The sequence below is a fragment of the Pongo pygmaeus genome, chromosome 5, assembly GCF_028885625.2.
Source record: "Pongo pygmaeus isolate AG05252 chromosome 5, NHGRI_mPonPyg2-v2.0_pri, whole genome shotgun sequence".
NCBI classification, from domain to species: domain Eukaryota; kingdom Metazoa; phylum Chordata; class Mammalia; order Primates; family Hominidae; genus Pongo; species Pongo pygmaeus.
The window spans coordinates 160,795,093-160,807,467 of NC_072378.2; the positions used below are offsets into that span (position 1 = coordinate 160,795,093).

At 40.8% G+C, this 12,375-nt stretch overlaps 1 protein-coding gene across 1 annotated transcript in view; it reads right to left on the reverse strand.

Moving 5' to 3' along the window:
• Nucleotides 1–2,265: 2,265 nt before the first annotated feature.
• Nucleotides 2,266–12,375, reverse strand: part of SLC22A2 (solute carrier family 22 member 2) — a 47,123-nt gene continuing 37,013 nt past the window's right edge. Inside the window, exon 11 of the mRNA XM_054493121.2 lies at nt 2,266–2,887. Coding sequence (XP_054349096.2) covers nt 2,821–2,887 — 67 coding nt within the window. The 3' untranslated portion in view covers nt 2,266–2,820. The remainder of the gene's footprint in view (nt 2,888–12,375) is intronic.

The window sequence follows — 12,375 nt, forward strand, 5'->3', positions numbered from 1 at the left end:
GTCCTGTTTTTCCAGGTACAATCTGTCTTGGCTTCCCTTGGCTAGGAAAGGGAAATCCCCTGACCTCTTGTGCTTCCTGGGTGAGGCAACACCCCACCCTTTTTCAGCTTGCCCTCCATGGGCTGCACCCACTGTCCAACCAGTCCCAATGAGGTGAACCAGGTACCTCAGTTGGAAATGCAGAAATCACCTGTCTTCTGCATTGATCACGCTGGGAGCTGCAGACTGGAGCCGTTTCTATTTGGTCATCTTGGAACAGACCTCCACAATCTTTATCTTAACCTGAACATTCCTTTCTATCAATTCCAGATCTTTAGACAAACCCAACCAATTGTCAACCAGAAAATGTTTTAACTTCACCTATAGCCTGGAAGCCTCTGCCATGCCCTCCTCACTTTGAGTTGTCCTGCCTTTCTGGACCAAACCAATGTATTTCTTAAATGCATTTGATTGATGCCTCATGCCTCTCTGAAATGTATAAAACCAAGCTGTACCCCGACCACCTTGGGCACATGTTCTCAGGACCTCCTGAGGGCTGTGTCATGAGCCATGGTCACTCATATTTGGCTCAGAATAAATCTCTTCAAATATTTTATAGAGTTTGACACCTTTCTTTGACACTGGTGCCAATTTATTGTATTATTCTGTTCTTATGATACTAATAAAGACATACCCCAGACTGGGTAATTTATAAAGGAAAAAGGTTTGGCTCACAGTTCCACATGGCTGGGGAGGCCTCACAATTGTGGTGGAAGGCAAAGGAGGAGCAAAGGCATGTCTTACATGACAGGAGGCAAGAGGAGTCCTGGCATGTGAAGAGGGATTCCCTATTATGAAACCATCAGATGTCATGAGACTTATTCACTATCACAAGAACAGCACAGGAAAAACCTGCCCCCATGATTTAATTACGTTGCATTCGATACCTCCCATGACATGTGGGGATTATTACAATTCAAGGTGAGATTTGGGTGGGGACACAAAGCCTAACTATATCATGGGGGTTCAAGATCTTCAGATTCATTTGAGTTCAGTCAGTGTCTCCATTCCAGTTCTGAGATTCCCTCTTTCTTACCCATTTTGTAACTTTTGTTTAAGAGACCTGATGAGGGTATGAATTCAGCCTATGGTGCAATTCTACAGCCTATATCAATGTTTCTCTTTTCTCTTGCTCCTTCCTTCCCATCTCTCGCCAGTGTGACCCACTGGTAGAGCTGTATAGGAAGCCAGGTGGTGAAGGGTCTGAGAAATGTCATTTTCAGGTTTCAACAGTTGATGCCACAGAAGAGAGTGTGGGAGGACAGGCATGCCTGCTTTCTCAGGAAGCTATTGGAAGTTATGCTTCTTTAAAATGTGACAAAAATCAAGAAGGAGATGGCATCTAGGAGACAAGAAACAAAAGGAACACTCAGGAAGGTGGGGAAAGAGAGCCCAGGGCAACAGCTCTGCTGCAGACCTAGAGATCCACCAGGCGAAAGTGGAGCAGGAGGGCTGGGGGCTCCATGTGGGAGGTCTCTCAAAACAAAAGAAAAGAAGAGAAACCAATGTGTGATGTATTTGAATACATTGAGGGGAGAGCTGTTATTCTATCAGACAGCTTGGAGGAAAATTAATGATGAATATGTAGAAAACAAAACAATAAAAACCAGTGTTTAGGAAAAGCAAGATACTGTAAAAGAAAGGAAGCATAATCACAGTACACGAAATGACTCAGTGTTAATAGCCATAATGACATGAAAGTTCAGTATTTGATTTAATAAAAATGTGACAAAGTTTAAAGGGAACAGAAAAGCTGTGTGTTGGGATGAAGGGAGAGATGAAGAGAGTTACATTTGTATCTTTTATATTAAAAAGTAAATAGATAATATTTAAACTGAAAAATCAAGAAATATCAATATAAAGAAGTTATTTATACATATGGAGATGAATCTCAGGGGGAAAATTCACCTAAAATAGTTGAAAATTTTCTCTGAGAAATTAGTAGAGGTGAAATAAGGCAAGGAAATTTTGTTTTCATTATAAGCCTTATGATATTTAGCTTTTAAAAATGTATTTATAATATTACTTTTATAAAATATTAACATGTATTTTAAAATCCACAAATTTTGAGACATTTTTACCAGACTAAAAAATGATCATCAATGGTTTTATAATGCTAACATTTTTTATTGAACTCTTCTCAAGGTCTTTTGTAGAAAATACACATTCATGCTTACCTAGTCTAAATATGGAAGGACTTCATGATTACTTAAGTTGTATTCCTGATTATTTTATTTGAGATTCACTTTAAGTCTAACCTAGATAATAATCAATGTATTTAAAAAAATGTCTTCACCTATGTTACTGAAAGGCATATCTAAAGTTCTTGACATACATTCTGGACAACTTTATATTGTTTTGGGTGTTTTATTTCTTTAAGAAAGTAGATGCTCCTCTCCCAACTTTACTGTTTTTCACACTTTTTTCTATTTTGTTTCCCTGGCCCACAGTTCCCCTATGTATTCTGGTTAGATGGCATTGCAGAGAAAAGAATCAAATTTAAAAAAATACAAAGATGGAAAAAAAAACCCTCCAGAAAACGAATGTGCAATGTCCTAGGAATGCTGAGAATAAAGTGAGCTGGAAGAACTTGGCAGGATCTGGCCCCATAGGTATTTTTCCACAGTGTCCAATAGACTCCACTGGCTGTAGACCTAGGTTGATAGGGCTCAGGGGTAAGTTTGGGTGAGTTGTATGGGCTTTGTGATGAGTGCAGGGATTTCTACTTTTGGTCTTGCTGCCATCAAAGCTAGGTCATGACAGCAGCAACAGTCTCTCTTCTTAGTTCAATGGAATGTCTAGTTTCTGAACTTGGAGGTAAATCATCTTTTCTTTATTTTTTCTTGGTCTGCAATAAGAAATAAAAATGGGGAGGGGAGAAAGAAATTATGAGGAGGCTGAAAACCAAAACAAAGTGGGTAATAAATGAGAGGAACAACAAATAATTGTAAACTTTGTTCAGGATTAGTCTTGCAATGTGTTCTGAGTGGTGGTTCTCACAAACAAAATGGACGGAACTTGTTGATAACTCATGTCGAGAGAGTTGTTCCTAAAATTATCTTATTGAATTGGAACTGGCCTAAATAAGTTCCTTTTTTAGGGTGTTCACCTTTCTCTGTAATAGAGAATGTGGGTAAAGTCTAAACTTAATCTTATATCAGTTAATGATGAAGATTGCAAAATCTAGACATTATTATCATTAGTTATGCAAATAGAATGTGAAAAATTATTTTTTCAAAGTGTATTTACTTTTCAACAGCTTGATAAATGAAGAATGCAATTAAAACATTTGTTCAAATTGCAAGTTTTCTCAATCATCTTGTCTTTGTGAATGCCAGGACATTGCTGATATTCATCGTAGAAATGCTGCTTTCTTCATTTTGTTGTTCCAAGCCATGCCCTTTGGACCTATTCCTATTTATAGCAATATTGAATCAGGTGTGGGCTGCTCCCAGCCACCCAGCATCTCACAGAATTTCCCCCACCTGGAGTTGGTTAGTCTTGTCTCATTTTCTGGACCAATCCAATCTGAGACCAGGGATGGCAGAAGCTTACCCAAATCACCCTATGGTTTTGGAATTCTCTAAAACTCCAGATGGAGAAGTACAATCAAGTCAGTTGAGCTCCTCTGGTCTCTCTGCCAACAACAATAACAACAACTACAGCAGCAGAAACAACAACCGTAGAAATAGCAGCAATAGAAGCAGCAGGAGGAACAACAAAAGCAACAACAGCAGCAACAGTAGCAGCAATAGTAGCAACAGCAGCAACAACAGTAATAACAGCAGCAACTGCAATAGCAACAGTAGAAGCATCAGCAACAACAGCAGCAGTAACAACAACAAAAGCAACAGCAGCGACAATAGTAATAGCAACAGCAACAGTAACAGTAGCAGCAACAAATATGGCAACAGTAATACCATCAGCAGCAACAGCAATAGCAACAATAGCAGCCTCAGTAGTAACAGCAATAGTAACAATAGCAACATGAGCAACAGCAGCAGCAACAATAGTATCAGTAATAGCAATAGTAACAGTAACAGCATCAGCAGCAGCAGCAACAGCAGCAGCAACAATAACAAAAGCAACAGAAACAGTAACAACAAAAGCAACAATAGCAACAACAGCAGTAACAATTGTAGCAATAGCAGCAACAATAGCAACAGAATCAACAGCATCACAATTAAGAGCAACAACAGCAGCAACAATAGCCACAGAAATAGCAAAAGCAGCAGTAGCAACAACAGAAGTCACAGCAATAACAGCAGCAGCAGCAGCAACAGAAGTAGCAGTAGTAATAGCAGCAACAGCAGCAGCAGCAGTAGCAGCAATCATTACCATAGTAGCAACAACAGTAGCAGCAACACCAGCAGCAGTAGTAGCAGCAACAACAGCAACAATAACAAAAGCATCAATAGCAACAGTATCAGCAACAGCAATAGCAGCAGTAGCAGCATCAGCAACAACAACAGCAACAATAGCAGCAGTAACAACAGCAACAGCAGCAGCAACAATAATAGCAGCAGCAGCAACAGCAACAGTAGCAGCAGCAACAACAGCAACAATAACAAAAGCAACAATAGCAACAGTATCAGCAACAGCAATAGCAGCAGTAGCAGCATCAGCAACAACAGCAACAATAGCAGCAGTAACAACAGCAACAACAGCAGCAACAATAATAGCAGCAGCAGCAACAGCAACAATAACAAAAGCAACAATAGCAACAGTATCAGCAACAGCAATAGCAACAGTAGCAGCAGCAGCAGCAGCAATAACAAAAGCAACAATAGCAACAGTATCAGCAACAGCAATAGCAGCAGTAGCAGCATCAGCAACAACAACAGCAACAATAGCAGCAGTAACAACAGCAACAGCAGCAGCAACAATAATAGCAGCAGCAGCAACAGTAACAGTAGCAGCAGCAGCAACAACAGCAACAATAACAAAAGCAACAATAGCAACAGTATCAGCAACAGCAACAGCAATAGCAACAAAAGCATCAGCAACAGCAATACCATCACAATTAACAACAGCAACAATAGCCACAGCAACAGCAACAGCAGCAGTAGCAACAGAAATAGCAGTAATAACAGTAGCAGCAGCAGCAGCAATCATTACCATAGTAGCAGCAACAGTAGCAGCAACACCAGCAGCAGTAGTAGCAGCAATAGCAACAGTAATAGTAGCAGCAACAGCAATAGCAACAGTAGCAGCATCAGCAACAATAAGAGCAACAATAGCAGCAGTGACAACAGCAACAGCAGCAGCAACAGTAATAGCAGCAGCAGCAACAGCAACAGTAGCAGCAGCAGCAACAACAGCAACAATAACAAAAGCAACAATAGCAACAGTATCAGCAACAGCAACAGCAACAGCAACAGAAACATCAGCAACAGCAATAGCATCACAATTAACAACAGCAACAATAGCCACAGCAACAGCAACAGCAGCAGTAGCAACAGAAATAGCAGTAATAACAGCAGCAGCAGCAGCAGCAGCAGCAATAATTACAACAATAGCAGCAATACCAGCAACAACAGCAGTAAGAGCAGCAACAACAATAAAAGCAACAATAAGAACAGCAATAGCAGAAGCAATCATAACAGCAACAGCAGCAGCAGCAGCAACAGCATTAACAATAGCAGCAGTGACAACATCAGCAACAGTAGCAGCAACAACAGTGTCAGCAACAGTAGCAGCAGTGACAGCAATAGCAACAACATCATAATCAACAATGGCAATAACAACAGAAGCAGCAACAACAACAGAAGCAACAATAGCAGCAATAGTAGCAGCAACCACAACAGTAACAGTAGCAGCAACATCAGCAGTAGCAACAACAGCAGCTGCAGTAGCAATAGTGGCAACAACAGCAGCAGCAGCCATAGTAGTAGCAATGACAACAGCATTAACAACAACAGCAACAATTTCAGCAACAGCAGCAGCAGCAACAGCAACAGCATCATAGTCAACAACAGCAATAATAATAGAAACAGCAACAATAGCAGTAGCAGCAACAACTGCAGCAGCAACAGCAAAGTCAGCAACAGTAGCAGCAGCAACAATAACAAAAGCAACAACAGCAGCAATAGCAGCAACAACAAGAGGAGCAACAAAAGTAGCTGCAACAATAACAAAAGCAACAGCAGCAACAACAGCAGCAGCAATAATTATAACAGCAGCAACAATAGCAATGTCAGCAAAAACAGCAACAGCAATAGCAGAAGCAGCAACAACATCAACAACAGCAGCAGCAGCAAGAGCAGCAACAACAGTAGCTGTAACAATAACAAAAGTGAACAGCAACAGCAGCAACAAAAACAACAACCACAGCAAAACCATCAGCAACAGCAACAAAGCAGCAACAACAGTAGCTGCAGCAATAACAAAAGCAACAACAGCAGCAACAGCAGTGACAAAAACAACAACAGCAATAGTAACAGCAGCAACAGTAACAGTAGCAGCAATAGCAGCAGCCACAACACTAACAGTGGCAACAACAGTAACAGCAGCAGTAACAGTAGTAGCAACAATAGCAGCAGCAATAACAATGGAAGCATTGGCAACAATAGCTACAGCATCACAGTCAACAACAGCAACAGCAGCAACAATAGCCACAGCAATAGCAACAGAAGCAATAGCAGCAGCAACAACAGCAGTAGGAACACCAGCAGTAACAACAGCAGCAGCAACATCAGCAACAACAGCAGCAACAACAGTAGCAACAACAGTAGCATCAGTAGGAACAGCAGCAATAATTATAACAGCAGCAGCAACAGTAAGAACAGTAGAAATAAGTACAATAGCAATAACAACAGTAATAGCAACAGCAAAAACAATAGCAGCAGTAACAATAACAACAGCAATAGCAACAACAGCAACAATAAAAATGACAATAGCAGCAGCAACAACAGCAGCAGCAGCAACAACATCAGCCACTGGTGAGTGACTCCTAACTAAATACCAAGCACTGTGATGGGTGCTTCATTGCATTGTCCCATTCATGAGCCCAACCCTCTGATGGTGAGACAAGTTCATGGTCCACAAAATCTAGCTGCCAGGATTGAAACTTTGGCTTTGTCGCTTATTGGCTGTGTGGTTTTGAGCAAGTCCTTTACTTTCTCTGGCCTGTTTTTTTTTCCAGTTGTCAGTGGGGTCAATAATAATAATGCCTATTTCATAGGGTTGCTGCAAGGATTCAATGAGGGAATACAGGCATACCTCAGAGATATTGGGTATTCAGTTCCAGACTACCACAATAAAGTAAATTTTACCATAAAGTGAGTCATACATTTTTGTTGGTTTCCCAGTTCATATAAAAGTTATGGTTACACTATACTGTAGTCTATTAAATGTGCAATATTATGTCTAAGAAAACAATGTAATTTAAAAATACTTTATTTTTTAAAAATGCTAACAATCATCTGAACCTTCAATTAGTGGTAATCTTGCTGGTGGAAGCTCTTGCCTCTACGTTGATGGCTGCTGACTGATCAAGACAGTGGTTGCTGAAGGTTGAAGTGGCTGTTAAAACTTCTTAAAACAAGAATATGAAGTTTTCAATGTTGATTGACTCTTCCCTTCATGAAAGATTTCTCTATAGCATGCAATGCTATTTCATAGCATTTTACCCACAGTAGAGCTTATTTAAAAATTGGAGTCAGTCCTCTCAAACCCTGATGCTGTTTTGTCAACTAAGTTTATGTAATATTCTAAATCCTTTGTTGTCATTTCAATAATGTTCACAGGATCTCCACCAGGAGTAGATTCCATCTCAAGAAACCACTTTCTAAGCTCATCTGTAAGAAGCAACTCCTCATCTGTTCAAGTTTTATCATGAGGTTGAAGCAATTCAGTCACATCTTCAGGCTCTACTTCTAATTCTACTTCTCTTGCTATTTCTATCGTATCTGCAGACACTTTTTATGCTGAAGTCTTGAGCTCTTCGAAGTTATCCATGAGGGCTGTAATCAACTTCTTCAAAACTCCCATTAACGTTCATATTTAGACCTCCTCTAATGATTCACAAATGTTCTTAGTGGCATCTACAATGGTGAAAGCTTTCCAGAAGGTTTTTCAATGTACTTTGCCTAGAACAATCAGAGGAATTACCATCTACGGTAGCTATAGCCTTATAAAGTATGTTTCTTAAATAATAATACCTGAATGTCAAAACTACTCCTTGATCCATGGGCTGCAGAATGGATGTTGTGTTAGCAGGCATTAAAACAACATTAATCTTAAGGTACATCTCCATCAGAGCTCTTGGGTGACCAGGTGTATGTATTATCAATGAGCAGTAATCTTTTGAAAGCAATCTTCTTTTCTAAGCAGTAGGTCTAAACAGTAGGCTTAAAATATTCAATAAACCATGCTGTAAACAGATGTACTGTTATCTGTACACAGGCTTTGCTATTCCATGAGCACAAGCAGAGTAGATTTAGCATAATTCTGAGGGACCCTAGGGTTTTAATGGTAAATGAACACTGGCTTCACCTTCTAGTCACCAGCTGCATTCACCCTTCACAAGAGAGTCAACCTGTCCTTTGAGCTTTGAAACCAGATGTTGATTTTTTCCTATCTCTTCATGAAAGTCCTAAATGGCATCTTCTTCCAATAGAAGGCTGTTGTGTCTATATTGCAAATCTGTTGTTTAGTGTGACCACATTTATCAGTGATCTTTGTTAGATCTGGATAACTTGCTGCAGCTTCTACATCAGCACTTGCTGCTTCACCTTGCATTTTCATGTTATGGAGATGGCTTCTTTCCTTAAGCCTTATGAACCAAACTTACTAACTTCGAATTTTTCTTCCGCTACTTCTTCACCTGTCTCAGCCTTCATATAATTTAAGAGAGTTAGGGCCTTGCTCTGGATTAGGCTTTGGCTTAAGGGAATGTTGTGACTGGTTTGATCTTTTTTTTTTTTGAGACGGAGTCTTGCTCTTTCACCCAGGCGGTACTGCAGTGGCCTATCTCGGCTCACTGCAAGCTCTGCCTCCAGGGTTCATGCCATTCTCCGGTCTCAGCCTCCGAAGTAGCTGGGACTACAGGTGCCCGCCACCAAGCTTGGCTAATTTTTTGTATTTTTAGTAGAGACGGGGTTTCACTGTGTTAGCCAGGATGGTCTTGATCTCCTGACCTCGTGATCCACCCACCTCGGCCTCCCAAAGTGCTGGGATTACAGGTGTGAGCCACTGCACCCAGCTGACTGGTTTGATCTTCTATCCAGACCAGTCAAGCTTTCTCCATATCATCAATAAGGCTGTTTCATTTTCTCATTTGTGTGTTCACTGGAGTAGCATTTTTAAACTTCCTTCAAGAACTTTTCCTGTGCATCCTCAACTTGGCTAACTGGTGCAAGAGGCCTCGCTTTTTGGCTTATGCTGGCTTTCAACGTGACTTCCTCATTGAGCTTAATCATTTCTGCCTTTTGCTTTAAAGTTGAGACTTGCAACTCTTCCTTTCATTTAACACCTAGAGGGCATTGTAGAGCTATTAATTGGCCTAATTTCAATATGGTTGTGTCTTGGGCAATAGGAAGGCCCAAGGGGAGGGAGAGAGATGGGGGAACGCTCAGTGTGTGGAACAGTCAGATCACACACATTTATCAATTAAGTTTGCTGTTTTACACAGACATGGTTTGTGGTGCCCTAAAACAATTACAATAGTAGTATCAAAGATTACTGATTGCACATCACCATCACAGATCTGATAATAATGGAAAAGTTTGAAATATTGTGAGAATTACCAAAACATGCCACAGTGACATGAAGTGAGCACTCACTGTTGGAAAAATGCTGCAAATAAACTTGCTTAATGTAAGGTTGCTGTATACCTTCAATCTGTTAAAAAATGCAATATCTGCAAAACACATTAAAATGAAGTGCAATAAAAGAAGGTGCATGGGAAGGGCATGGAAAGCACTGGGTAGAGCTCTTAGTAAAGGTTAGCTATTGTTATCCTCATTTTACAGCAAGGAAAACCAGCTTAAGAAGTGAGATAAAGGGCAGGGCATGGTGGCTCACCTGTAATCCCAGCAATTTGGGAGACCAAGGTGGGCGGATAACTTGAGCTCTACAGTTCAAGACCACCCTGGGCAACATGGTGAAACCTGTCTCTACTAAAAAAATACAAAAAATTAGCTGGGCATGGTGGCACATGCCTGCAGTCATAGCTACTTGGGAAGCTGAGGTGGGAGAATGACCTGAGCCCAGGAGGTTGAGGCTGCAATGAGCTGAGATTGAGCCACTGCACTCCAGCCAGTGTAACTGGTGGGAGTCCCTGTCTCAAAAATAGAGAGACAAAAAAAGTGAGAAGTGAGATAAAGAATAGGGTATAAGTCCATACAGGCTATATTTGTAACTATGACAGGTTTAGTGCCCTTAGGAACCAAATGACTTGGTTGGTGAGGGAGGGACTCTTGCCCTGTCCTGTTTCTGCTGGCTCTCCTCAGCACATGTGACACTGTTCTTGGAGTCAGTTTTCAGTACCAGCTGTGGTCTGCCCTCCTGCTCCCAGACATCCCTGCCTCCTGCAGGCCACACCTCCCACCCCTCCCTCTGTAGGCGCACTGTTCTCTGGCTCTGTCTCAGCCCTCACCACTCCTGCTCTTCTGCAGTTCTCCAAGTCTTACACATATCTCTCAGTGTGTGGTGAACTGGGTTATGTAATACAGAAACAAGAACAGTGCAAATCTTCATAGGAGTATTTGTAGATCACATAAATGGAAAGAATATAAAATAACAACAGGAATGGTCTTTTGAAATATCTCTTTAGCCTGCTTTGAACCAGACTGATGAAAATGAACAACTCTGACAAGCATACGTATGTGTGTGTCGCTGAGCCACACTTCTCCATCTTACAACAACAACTCAGAATGTATTTTAAATTTGATTTCCAATAAATAGTCTAGGCATATATTTTCCTGTTTTATAGAACAGCTACAAAAGCTTCTATGAATAATAGCAGTGGCTTGTAGACATTAATTAATTAGCGTCAGGCACTTTATTGACACTTGGTGAGTGTCAATTGGAAAGCACTGGGTGAGAGCACTTAGTAAATGTTAGCTATTGTTATCCTCATTTTACAGAAAGGAAAACAGGCTTAAGAAGTGAGATAAGGTATTAGGTATAAGTTCACAGGTTATATTTGTAACTAGGACAGGTTTAATGCCCTTAGGAACCATAACAATTTAATTAGGAACCAATTGACACTTAATTAGTGTCAGGCACTTTACACATATTTTCTTCTTTAATCCAGTGAGTAGGTACTGTTGTCCCCATTTACAGATGAGGAAACTGAGGCTTTGAGGCATTAAGGCAATAAAGCCACACACATGGAAAATGTGATGGCAGGGCTCAGGCTCTACAGGTCTTGCTCTTCACCACACATATTACTGCCTGCCTGGCACTGGCGCTGGCTAGAGAAAGAAACTTCAATTAGGGATGCTGTAGAAAGAACTTCAGCATTTATTCCACAAATAATTGGTAAGCTCCTGCTCTGTGTATGCCTGGCACCGTGCTGAGTTCCAGCGATACAACAGTAAACAGGATTTAGACTGTCTTTGACGGGAGGTGCCCATGTGTGTGGGAAGTTGCATGGGGAGAGGGGTACGGGGTTGGAGGTGGTTAGTTTAGATGAAAGGTCTCCAACTCAAATGTCTGCATGCACCAGGCAGATCATACAATGTACGAAAGACAATAGGAAACAGTGGGGACTGTGGCCTCCTACAGAGGGCGTGCCTTTGAGAAAGCCAAGCCATCATTCAGCTCCTACAAATTGCCAACAAGAGGAAATATCTTCTCAGTGTTACCAAATCTTCTGCTTTTTTAAAACAGATCCTGGAAATTCAGTTTATGTGGAATTTCCCACTTTAAAAAAATACTGTGTAGGCCAAAGAAAGCACTGGAGAACTTGGTGGTCTGTAGGCTGCGAGTGTGTGACCTCTGGCCGGATTCAAAGGCCTCTTCCAACTCTAAGACTCAAGTTCTAGGAAAAGCCTCAGACCACTGTGATTTACCAGCATTTTGCCCAAGTACTGAAAATGTTAAACATGAAGGTTTGGTAAAATGAATAAAAATCAGTTGTTTGTGGTATCAGCAAGCCAAAAGTGGAGTAAGAAGAAAATAAATAAAAATATCTAAACATACTGTATAAACAAACTTGTGGGGAGAGTGTCAGATAGGTTTGTCTTTATCTAGATTTTTTTTAATGTACTGTTTGAATGGGTTCATATGGTCCAAAATTCAAAATTACAAAAAGTTAAGCATTGAAGTCTCCCTTCTACCTGTATCTCACAGTCACTCAATTCCATAGACAACCAGTGTTATGGTTCT